The 11,990-nt window shown below is 57.4% G+C and overlaps 1 protein-coding gene across 1 annotated transcript in view; it reads right to left on the bottom strand.

The window, feature by feature from the left end:
* Positions 1–722: 722 nt before the first annotated feature.
* srcap (Snf2-related CREBBP activator protein) overlaps positions 723–11,990 on the bottom strand; it is a gene marked incomplete at its 5' end in the record, with an annotated part of 33,155 nt that continues 21,887 nt past the window's right edge. Inside the window, 7 exons of the mRNA XM_084459878.1 lie at positions 723–7,923; positions 8,475–8,558; positions 8,663–8,845; positions 9,249–9,374; positions 9,539–9,653; positions 10,512–10,708; positions 11,510–11,679. Of these exons, the coding sequence (XP_084316004.1) occupies positions 2,296–7,923; positions 8,475–8,558; positions 8,663–8,845; positions 9,249–9,374; positions 9,539–9,653; positions 10,512–10,708; positions 11,510–11,679 (6,503 nt within the window). The 3' untranslated portion in view covers positions 723–2,295. The remainder of the gene's footprint in view (positions 7,924–8,474; positions 8,559–8,662; positions 8,846–9,248; positions 9,375–9,538; positions 9,654–10,511; positions 10,709–11,509; positions 11,680–11,990) is intronic.

The raw sequence follows: 11,990 nt of genomic DNA, 5'->3' as shown, positions 1-11,990 counted from the left end.
GTAGGGTGTGGTAGTGAGGGAGCTAGCTGGGTAGGGTGTGGACTTGCTTGAGCAGGTAGGTGTGTAGCCGGTCACACAGGGAGGAATAGAGCCACATACTTTTCCATGGAGAGTTTATCCAGTTCTGTACCACCTGATGTACAATTTCAGCAACTTGGCTATTAAGCATCTTCCATCTCACCACTACACGACAGTAGCCTATAACAGCTTCTACTACCCCTGTTTCCCTTGGCTTCATCATCTCTGTGTGCTCCAGGAATGGCCATCCGCAGCTATCTGCTATGCTTTTTATCTGGTTAAATAAAGGTTAAATAAAATAAATCTAAGGGTCAGTTTTAATAATAATGTGATTCAAAAGCGCTTTTCAAGGTTTAAGTGATGACTGACTCATCAGGTAAGGTGGTGTTTCATTGCGCCTGAAAGCCAGTCTAAAAAGATGGGTTTTGAGTTGGAAACCTTGAATGTGGATGAATCCAGTTTTAAACATCTTGTACTGCATTGGGAAGTCGATTCATATAAATGACATCGGACTCTCGACATTTGAACGAATTTGAAAACATTCTTGACAAACCGAGATCAAGGAGTGAACCAGAGTACCGAGTGTCAATTTCAATTAGTCTTTTCAAGAAAGAAACACGAAAAGCTATTTTTGGTCTTTTTATTCAATGGTAATTTTGTCTTTTAATCTTTCAAGTAAAACGATGTGGAATTAGAAGGGAACAAAGGAATGTAACAAATGAAAGAGAAATCAAAATAAGACCGTCACCATATTTCACCCATCCACCTCAAACACCACCTGGCCCAAAAAATAGCTTTGACAAATGCACATCCTCAAAAAAGAAAATTGATAATTTACAGAGCCATCTGGAACAGGACCAGTATTTTTATTCACATATTTTGTCCAAGTACTTTTTACATGAAACGGGTGCGATGGCAAAATGGCGACAGTAGAAAATCAGATCAAAAATAAAGATTTTTTAATTTGGTAGCACTGATGAATAGGGTGTTTTCCGTGTGATTTTCTGGAGTAACTGGTTACTTTTCGGAGACTAATAGCAAAGTAAGTTCCACACCCCAAATTCAGATACTTTACAAGGCAAACCGGGATTCCAACCCACTTGGCCCACGAGGCACTCATTTCATTTTGTATTTTTTATTTAATTCACACTGATTCAATACCCTTTTACTCATGGCAACGTTGACCATAATGACTGGCTTTGGAAAAGGGTTCTGCTCCCATGTCTGCATTGCCAGTGAGCAAAATATGAACTGTTCAAGATACATTACAAGCTCAAGAGAGACAGACACATATTTAGAGCTTCAGATACATGGTGTGAGGTACCAGGAACGGTGTAATTGATTGAAACGGATGTATATAAAAAAAAAAAAAAGAGAAAACGCTAACAAAAGGTCCAAAAAAGAAATACTACACCACAATGTACTCGAATGCTGAGGACAACATGTCAGATGTGCAAATGAGAAATGGAGGCTGGATTTAAAAGAATCAGATGGACAGAAAAATACAAGATAGGGAGGCCCAAGCGAAGACTAACTCCAGCATAGTGCAGCAAAGATCACATTTACAGACCTGCTCTCTTCCTAATACCCTGGAAGAAACCATACAATATCCATAACTTAGCAACTGACTAGAAACAAACAATAGTCAGAACAGCTGACAAAAAGTCCAGAACCCAAATGTCTAAAACCTTCAACGATACAACTTGTCACTCAAAAGCGTCTTTTGAATGCTTGCACAAATGATGTTATCAATTGCCCTGGCAGAGGGCAGACTCGTTATTAAGGGCACAATCTAATCCCTTCTTTAACACACAGATCTCTTAGTATTCCAGTCTTTTGATTACAGTACATAGTGTGAACTAACAGTAACTCGCAGCCGGCCCGGAAGTCAGGGTGGTGCGGTCAGCTACTGTCCTCATGACCTCGTCACCTCAGGGCCGCGACAACTCTCGACAGGGCGCCGCGATGGCGCCGCCTTCTCTCCGCAGTCCGACTTCCCCGAGCCTTCCCCCAGTTGACGACGGCCGTGCTGGAGGAAGACCAGTTCAAATGTGGGGTTGGGGGGAGAGGGACCGAAGGGGGGGGGAGGGGGGTCCCCTGACCTGTACAAAACTCGATAGTCCCTCTCGTCTCTTTCGGGAGCGTAGACAACGCAGCGACCGCCGAGGTCATCTCCCCCCCCTCTCACGCGCCTCTGCGACCTACCTACCTCGCTCTATCTTTCCCAGAATCCCTCACTTCCTCCCTCCCTCTCCGCTTGTTCTCTAGCCCCTCCCATCATGTTTTGCTGTGGCGGTGCTGGGTGGAGGACGAGCGCGTGTTGCTGGCCGGCGTGCGAGCCTGAGCCGCCGCCAACGCCGCCACGCTGCGCAGCACCCTGTCCGGCGTGCCCTCCCCGGATCCGCCGCCGCCGCCCACTTCCTGCGAGAGCTTCCTCTCCCGCTTCGGCGAGCGCCTCTCCTTCCTGCTCTCCCTGCCGCGGTCCCCTCGCCCCCCGTCCTCCCCCCGGTGGCGGCGGCTGCGTCTGCGTCTCTCTGTGCTGCGTCCGCGCTCGCTCCCCGAGGAGGCGGGCCGGGAGCGCGACCCCCTGGGCCCTGTGCTCTGGGAGCTGATGCTGCCGGTTCGCTGGCTGCTGCTTTCGCTGCTGCTGCTCCGGCTGCTCCCCCCGCCGCCGCCGCCCCCTCTGCTGCTGCAGGCGCTGCTCCCCCTGGAGGACCGCCCCCCACCGCCCTCCTCCTTCTTCCTGTCCTTCTCCTTCTCGTCCCGCCTGCCCCCGCGCTTGTACTCCGTCTCGAGGGGCGGGACGAGGGCGCCGGGACACTGACGAGTGGAGCGGGAGGCGGACCGGCTTGGCCGGGCGGGGGGCTGTTTACTCCCGCCGGCTTTGTTGTTGTTGTTGTTGCCGGCGCCGCCGCAGTTGGTCTGGGGGGTGGAGGGCAGGCTTTTGCTTTTAGCCTTCTGGTTTTTGTCAGAGGAGGCCCTGTGCCGGGCCCCGGAGTCTCTCCTGCTGTTGTGGCCGGGGGTGTCGACCCGGCCTCTCATGGCCAGGAGCTTGGCGGCGGCGTTCAGCGCCGAGCATCTCTTCCCCAGGACCTCCGGCTGGGGGGGGGGCGTGGACGGCACGCTGTTGGGCTGCGGTCGGCCTTCCGGGGCGGCCCGAGGGCCCGAGGACTTCCGGGTGACCCTAGAGGATGTCTCGCTGCCGGACTCCCCGCCGGTGGAGGTGGTGTTGTTAGAGCTCCGGGCCGGACGCCTCCTCTGCCGGCCGCCGGTCCCGTCCTTCTCCCTCGCCGAGCGGGTCAGGCGGCGCTCCTTCCTGGTCTGCGAGGCGTCCGAGTCAGAGGACGACGAGGACCTGGACCTGTTCCCCACGCCCCCCTCCTCCTCCGAGTCGGGCTCCGCTCGCCTCCGTTTGGCGGGCGTCTTTCTGTCGCCGGCGGTCCTGTGGGGGGCGGGGCGGGTGGGGGTGGACGTGGAGCTCGCCGAGGAGGAGGCGCAGGAGGAGGAGGAGCGCCCCGACTCCTGGCTGCTCTGCCGACTGAGAGGCCTCTTCCTCATGGGGTATCTCTTGTCCGCGGCCTTCTCCTCCTCCTCCTCTTCTCTCCGAGCGGTCGCCGGGCAGTCGGTGGCGGCGGGCGCGGGGTCTCCGGAAATCTCCACCTTCCTCTTTTTGGGCTGAGATTCGCACGCCGCTTCCCCGTCTTCCGCTGCCCGGCCGTCTGCCTCCATGTCCGTGGCGCTCCCCGCGTCTCGGTTCCGCACAGCGTCGCCCGGCGCCGGAGCCACAGCCTGGTTCTCTGATCCGGAAGCAGCAGGGGAAACGCTGGAGGGGACAGGAGCCGGAGCTGGAGAGGGGGTCGGGGTGGATATCCGGACGGGGGTTGTGTTGGGGGCTGGGAACGGGGTGGCGGAGGGGTTTGGGGCGGGGCTGGCGGTGGGGGCTGGGAGGGTTGGGGTGGGGACTGATGTGTGGGTTGCTGCAGGGGCAGAAGTGATGCTTGTGGCCGTGGCTGCAGTAGACGTTGAGGGCTTGGTAGGGGCTGGAGTAGGGGTAGATGCAGTGGTCGTAGCAGTTCTGGGAGGGATTGGAGTAGGAATTGTGGGGGGGGGTGGGGCTGAGGTTGTAGTGGGTTTGGCCAGGACAGGTGTTGGGATTGTGGTAGTGGTGAGGATAGGGGTTCTGGTGGTGGTTGGGACAGAGGTTGAGGTGGGTTTGGCAGGGACAGGTGTTGGGATTGTGGTAGAGGTTGGAACAGAGGTTGAGGTTGGAAGAGAGGTTGTAGTGGGTTTGGGAGGGACAGGTGTTGGGATTGTGGTAGTGGTGAGGATAGGGGTTCTGGTGGGTTTGGTAGGGACAGGTGTTGTAGTGGGTTTGGCAGGGACAGGTGTTGGGATTGTGGTAGTGGTTGGGACAAAGGTTGAGGTTGGAAGAGAGGTTGTTGTTGGTTTGGCAGGGACAGGTGTTGGGATTGTGGTAGTGGTGAGGATAGGGGTTCTGGTGGCGGTTGGAACAAAGGTTATGGTGGCTTTGGGAGGGACAGGTGTTGGGATTGTGGTAGTGGTGGGTTTGGGAGGGACAGGTGTTGGGATTGTGGTAGTGGTGAGGATAGGGGTTCTGGTGGCGGTTGGAACAAAGGTTATGGTGGCTTTGGGAGGGACAGGTGTTGGGATTGTGGTAGTGGTGGGTTTGGGAGGGACAGGTGTTGGGATTGTGGTAGTGGTGAGGATAGGGGTTCTGGTGGCGGTTGGAACAAAGGTTATGGTGGCTTTGGGAGGGACAGGTGTTGGGATTGTGGTAGAGGTGGGTTTGGGAGGGACAGGTGTTGGGATTGTGGTAGAGGTTGGAACAGAGGTTGTGGTGGGTTTGGGAGGGACAGGTGTAGCGCTAGGTACGACCATTGCGACAGACGTGGCCGGGGCAGAACCAGGTGTAGCAGCTGGCATGGCCGCGCTAATGGGAGGTGGTGAAGGGGTTGGCTTGACAGTCGTGGTAGAGGTCTGTACAGTGCTGGTCACAGTAGAGGAGGTGACTGTTGTAGAAGGTTTGAAAGCCGTGGTAGGAGGTTGGGTAGGGGATGGCTTGGCTGCTATGGTAGGCGCTGACGCTGAAACTGGTTTTGCGGTGGAGATAGTGGTGGCTGGTACTGGGGTTGGTTTGGTGACAGGGGACCGGGCTGGAGTAGGAGATGGTCCCACTGTTATGGTAGAGGAAGTGGTAGAAGGAGGTATGGATGTCCCTCTGAGGGTTTGGACAGGGGTTGGGGCGGACACCTGTGTAGGGATCCCAGTAAGGGTTTGAGACGCGGTTGGCGTGGGTTTAGGAGTTGGGACCTGAGCTGGAGCTTGAGTCACTGCGGAGACAGGTAGCCTTGTGGTAGGCGCAGAGGTGACCCGGACCGGGATCGTGGCTGGGACTGTAGTTAGAGTTGAACCGGAGATCTGGGTCGGGGATGAGATGGAGACTGCAGTTCGTGTGGGTGTAGCAGCAGCAACTGCAGCCGGAGTTGGTTTGGGGACAGGGACAGCAGCGGGAGTTGGTTTGGGGACAGGGACAGCAGAGGGGGTGGGTTTGGGGACAGGGACAGCAGCGGGGGTTGGTTTGGGGACAGGGACAGCAGCGGGGGTAGGTTTGGGGACAGGGACAGCAGCGGGGGTGGGTTTGGGGACAGGGACAGCAGCGGGGGTGGGTTTGGGGACAGGGACAGCAGCGGGGGTGGGTTTGGGGACAGGGACAGCAGCGGGGGTGGGTTTGGGGACAGGGACAGCAGCGGGGGTAGGTTTGGGGACAGGGACAGCAGCGGGGGTAGGTTTGGGGACAGGGACAGCAGCGGGGGTGGGTTTGGGGACAGGGACAGCAGCGGGGGTGGGTTTGGGGACAGGGACAGCAGAGGGGGTTGGTTTGGGGACAGGGACAGCAGAGGGGGTTGGTTTGGGGACAGGGACAGCAGAGGGGGTTGGTTTGGGGACAGGGACAGCAGCGGGAGTTGTTGTGGTGGCAGACACTGCCACTGAGGTTGGTGCGGATATAGAGACTGCAGCTGGGGTTGGTGTAGCTACAGACACCGCCATTGGAGATGGTATAGGAACAGACACCGCCATTGGAGATGGTATAGGGACAGACACTGCCACTGGAGCTGGTGTAGCTACAGACACTGTTGTAGCAACAGACACCGCCTTTGGAGCAGGTGTAGCTACAGACATTGTTGTAGCAACAGACACCGCCTTTGGAGCTGGTGTAGCTACAGACACTGTTGTAGCAACAGACACCGCCTTTGGTGCTGGTGTAGCCACAGACACCGCCTTTGGCGCTGGTGTAGCTACAGACATTGTTGTAGCAACAGACACCGCCACAGAAGAAGGCGTAGGAACAGTGAATTCAGTCGAGGTTGGAGTAGGGACAGAAACGGCTGCTGGGGTCGGCGCAGCTACAGAGACCGGACCTGGGGTTTGTCTGGGGGCCTGGACCGGGCCTGGTACCGGGACCGGGGCTTTGGGCGGGACCGCCGTCTGAGTGTCTGGTTTGCATCCCTCGGCTCTGCTAGACAGAGAGGCCGGGTCGGTTCTGGCGGCGTAGGAGGCCAGTGAGGTGGGCTCAGTGGAGGGACGTCGGACCGCTGGCTGTTTGCTGGCATCGGCCGAGGCGGCGGAGTTCTGTCCGGCGCTGGCGTCCACTACAGTTGTCGTCGAGTCCTTGCGGGGTCGACCCCTCTTGCGTTTCGGGGACAGCGGAGGAGGGCTTACCCCCCCGACGGGCGAGATGGGTAGGAGGGGAGACACGGGGGAGTCCGGCGTCCTGGGGGGAGTCTTCGGGGGTCGACCCCTCTTTCGTTTGACGGGCGCAGCGGGATTCACGTTGCCGTCGGCGGAGCTGTCCCGGCCCGGCTGGGGGTCCGTTTTCCGGGGGAAGCTCGCTCCCCTCCCCCTGCCCAGGTGCTGCTCGCCCATCTGGGCCGCCATGCGAGACTCCGTCTCCAGCCGGCGCCGGACCGGAAGGTTCCTCAGCACCGGCATGTCGGGGGACAGGTGGGGCGGGGAGTACGGGGGGTAGCTCCTGACGGGGGGCAGGTACTGGGCGGGCGATTCTTGGTCCCGGGGGAGGGAGGAGGAGGAGGAGGAGGAGGAGGACGAGGATTTCGAAAGGGCCGCTTTTGTTTTGTCGGGCACCTGGGGCGCGCCCTCCGACACCGCCGCCGCCGTTGCCGCGTGCTGCTCGGCCTCCTCGGAGGAGCCTCCTCCCGTCCCGCTCCCTCTCCTCCTCCTCTTCCTTGGCTCCTTGTCCTCCACCACCGTGACCAGGCGGCCCGGAAGCTTCCGCAGGACCTTGGCGGACAGGGAGTCCTCGGGCAGGCTGCGCAGCACCTCGCCGTCCGCCGACTGACGCTTGCGAGGCGACCTCCCCGACGGCGGGGACATGGTGTCGCGGCCCCGGCTGTCGTAGTCGTGGTCCACGGGAGCGGAAGGCACTGGGAGGGGCCGATGGAGCGGCGCTGCCGCCGCCGCCCTGGATTTGAAGTTCTGCTCTCTGGACAGGAGGGCGGAGTCGAGCCTGGCCCCTCCCCCCCGGGGCCTGGGGGGGTCGGAGAGCGCCTCTTTGGTCCCGCCGCGGCCTCTCGGCGCGACGCGGAGTCTGTCAGGCACTTCTCTGGCAGCGGGCCGCGGGGTGTAGGAGGGCTCGGGCTGCTGCTCGGGGGAGGAGGTGGCGGTGGCCCCCCGGAGCCGGCCGCTGGCCCGGGTGGAGGGGGCGCCCTTCTCCTTGTGTTTGCGCTGGCGGCGCCCTGACGAGGGCTGCGAGGGCTCCTCGGACGCCTGCTGCGACGGGAAGTCGTCGTCGTCGGACGAGGCGTGCAGCTTCAGGCCCCCCTCCTTGGCTTGGTCCAGACCCTTCCTGGCTGCCTCCACTTGTTCCTGCCAGCGCAGAACAGGAAACAGGAAGAGCTCGTGACGTCAATGTAACCAAATTAACCGGTTTAGAAGCTTCCAGGGTTTTTCCTGCATAGAGGATTTTTTGGCGCCCCCCCCAAAGAGATTTTAGCCAGAGCCAAAGGAAAATCACCAGTGCCAAAATGCAAAAACATTTTGAGTAAAAATAGCAATTCAAATCCTCTCAAAATGTGTTTCATAGCTTGTTTCAAGTGCAGCCCATCCCTCTTTCTTGCACTGTCCATGGTTTGGACCACTAGTAATTGAGATCTTAAACTTTGTCTTCATATATATTATGTGTCATGTCAGGAGATTTCCCTCGATTGTGAAAAGTGAGCTCAGTCAGAACGACAGCAAAGGATACAGACCTATACATGCTGGTAGGATACTCGGCATAAAACAGAGGTTTCCCCCCAAAATTGTGTGCGCATCACCCCCTAAAGACCCATTCAGAGCCAGGAAAAACCCAGGCTTCTTGTGAGGAAGCTGGATAAAAGTAAAACGGTGGACATGAATGGGTTAAGTAGCGACTGTACCTCGGCTTGCTTCAGCTCCTCCTTGCACACGTCCTCCAGCGACGCCTCCAGGAAGTTCATGGCGTAGCGCTCGATGGGGGTGAGCTGAGGGGGGAGGCGGAAAAACAGAAAACAACTCCAGAAGTTCAGGACAAAGGTCAACGCGTCGCTGAAACAAGGAAACGGAACGCGGCGTCGGCGGGTCCCACCTGCTCCACCAGGGCGGCTATTTCCTGCTCCGCCTTGGAGAGCTCCTCCTCCTCGGGGTCCCTCACTTCCACTCCGTCGTCCAATGGGATGTTCTCATTGAACTCCGCCAGCTCGGCCACCTGCTCGGCTTTGGCCTGGGAGGCGGCCACGATGTCCTCCTCGTCCTCCGCACGGCACAAGGCCTGAGCCACGGAAGAGAACAGCTGTTACAGGTTTACACTAATAATATATACTTAGAGAGATGCATAGTGAAGTTATCTATCTGTCTAATATCTGTTATATATTTAGGACAATAGTGCCAATGTGGGTGTGCTGTGTGTCTGACCTGTTCCAGGATGGTGTGGGGAGTGTGTGTGTCTGTGTGTGTGTGTGTGTGTGTGTTGTGTGTGGGGTGTGTGTGTGTGTGTGTGTGTGTGTGTGTGGTCTCTGACCTGTTCCAGGATGGTGTGGGGTGTGTGTGTGTGTGTGTGTGTGTGTGTGTGTCGTCTCTGACCTGCTCCAGGATGGTGTGTGGTGTGTGTGTGTGTGTGTGTGTGTGTGTGGGGTGTGTGGGGTGTGTGTGTGTGTGTGTGTGTGACCTCTGACCTGCTCCAGGATGGTCGTGCTCTGCTTGTTGACCGCCTCCTCGTCCTCCGGCTGGGGAACCGACAGCTCCACCGTCACCTCCCTCTTCTCCCCCTCGTTGACCTCAAACAGATCCCTGATGGTTTGCTGTGAGGGGAGAGAGAGAGAGAGAGAGAGAGAGAGAGAGAGAGAGAGAGAGAGAGTGTGAGAGCGAGAGCGAGAGAGAGAGAGACAGAGAGAGGTGGGTGAGCTCAGGTCCTTCCCTCTGACTCCATTTTAAATGGCGTCAGAACGTGGATTCCAAGACTGACCTCTTTAAAGAAGGCGGTGGTGAAGTTGCCTCCTTCTATGGCCATATCTCCCAGCATCCTCTTCTGGTTGGCTTTCTTCAGGATGTTCTCCTCCACGGTGCGTTCGCTGATCAGCCTGTGAGGGGGAGGGACAGGGGCGACACCAGCTGCTCAACACGGCGGGGGTAGAAGTAGCATCGGACTCATATCCTCAGTCTCACGCCCCAGATAGAGAGCTGAGATCCTCTAATCAGCTGCTGCTGGCTGTCCCAAAGACTCGGCTGAAGACTAGAGGCGACCCAGCGTTTGGGGCGGCGGCCCCTAGGCTCTGGAGCAGTCTGCCCTGGCACATTAGGTCTGCCCAGCCCCTAGGCCCCTAGGCCCTGGAGCAGTCTGCCCTGGGACATTAGCTCTGCCCAGACCTCCTGTTCTCCCAGGCCTTCAACTCAGGTTGAGTGGACACCCGATGGCCCCTGTATTGTACTGTATTTTATATTGCTTATTGTGTATTGTGTAGGTGTACTGTAGTGTTCAGTTGCGTGCTGTGTGTTTTGTTGCTCTGGACCCGTACAGCACTTTGGTCAACCTTGGTTGTTTTAAATGTACTTTATAAATAAAATTTTAGTCGAGTTGAGTATTGAAATGACTGATTCAAATGCCTCTTGGATTCTGGGGCAAGAAAACAAAAAGGATCCCTCAGCTACTAGAGCCCTGAGAAGCTGAGACTCGGGGAATGGGATGAATGGGTCCAGGCTCCTCCAGAGACTCAGCTACTAGAGCGTTGAGAAGCTGAGACTCGGGGGATGGGATGAATGGGTCCAGGCTCCTCCAGAGACTCAGCTACTAGAGCCTTGAGAAGCTGGGACTCGGGGAATGGGATGAATGGGTCCAGGCTCCTCCAGAGACTCAGCTACTAGAGCCTTGAGAAGCTGGGACTCGGGGAATGGGATGAATGGGTCCAGGCTCCTCCAGAGGCAGGCGGGGGCTGCTGTACCTGTAGATGTGGACGTCGCGGGTCTGTCCGATCCGGTGGCAGCGGTCCTGGGCCTGGGCGTCCATGGTGGGGTTCCAGTCGCTGTCGTAGAACACCACGGTGTCGGCGCCGGTCAGGTTGACCCCCACGCCGCCGCTGCGCGTGGACAGGATGAAGCAGAAGATGCGGCGGTCGGCGTTGAAGCGCTCCATCAGAGACTGAGAGAGGGAGAGGGGGAGGGAGAGGGAGGAGAGAGAGAGGGAGAGGGGTGAACCAAAGGCCGCGGCAGCACGGGTTCTCATGTAACCAAACCGTTTTAATTGGTTCCCTTGGTATTGCACTTAGCCTAAATTACACACAGAGCTAATTAGCAATAGAACGGCATAATTAGAAAGACATCTTTTGCGATTTCCCCTCGGGGATCGATAAAGAACTACTACTACTACATTTCCCACCAAACACTACTGTGAACTCCAGCTCCTAGATCTGAGTTACATAAGTAAAAAAAAAAAAACAGAAATAAACACAAGCAGGTCATGTGATGAGAGCAGACCCTGCAAGGGTAAAAACTCATTCTGGACGACGATACAATGAGAAGACAAGGGGTTTGGAGTGTGGGTGTGTTTGGAATAGGGATGAGACGGTATGGATTTGTGCATTACGGTACGGTATCTAGTTACACGGTACGGTTTATGGTATTTCACAGTATACCCCCCCCCCCTCCCCCCCGCCTCTGCTCCCCCCTCCCCACCTGCCTCTGCTCCCCTCCCCACCTGCCTCTGCCCCCCCCCCACACCTGTCTCTGCTCACTCCCCCCCCACACACACACACGTCTCTGCCCCCCCCCCACACACACACACCTGTCTCTGCTCCACCCCCCACACACCTGTCTCTGCCCCCCCCCACCTGTCTCTGCCCCCCCCCCCACCTGTCTCTGCTCACTCCCCCCCCACACACACACACCTGTCTCTGCCCCCCCCCCACACACACCTGTCTCTGCCCCCCCCCCCCACACACACCTGTCTCATCTCCACGCGCGTGCTGCCGTCCAGACGGAGGTAGATGTGTCCGTGGTAGTTGAGGAACTGCTCCAGCACGTCCAGCATGCGGGTCATCTGGGTGAAGATCAGCACGCGGTGGCTCCCCGCCTTCAGCCTCCGCAGCAGCGTGTGGAGCGTCTGCAGCTTACCTGCACACACACACACACACACACGCAGGCACGCACGCGCACACACGCACGCACACACACACACACGCACGCACGCACACACACACAAACGCACGCACACAAAATCGGTGTATTTTAATACAGCATCTTTTATATTTAGGCTACATCTATGGACATTGCCAAACTAGCTATGGCATAAGAGTCTCAGGCTGCTAGCTACCCATATGTCCACTAGCAGCGTCTCGCATTGGCTTCTAAAAACATCCCCTTCTGTTCCAAACCAACGGACTGTGAGCGCCCGAGGTGAAATTCCCCGTCGTCCATCTTCTGAA

Source organism: Borostomias antarcticus (assembly GCF_949987555.1).
Source record: "Borostomias antarcticus genome assembly, chromosome: 29".
In the NCBI taxonomy this organism is placed as follows: Eukaryota; Metazoa; Chordata; class Actinopteri; order Stomiiformes; family Stomiidae; genus Borostomias; species Borostomias antarcticus.
This window is presented reverse-complemented; position numbering and strand designations above follow the sequence as displayed.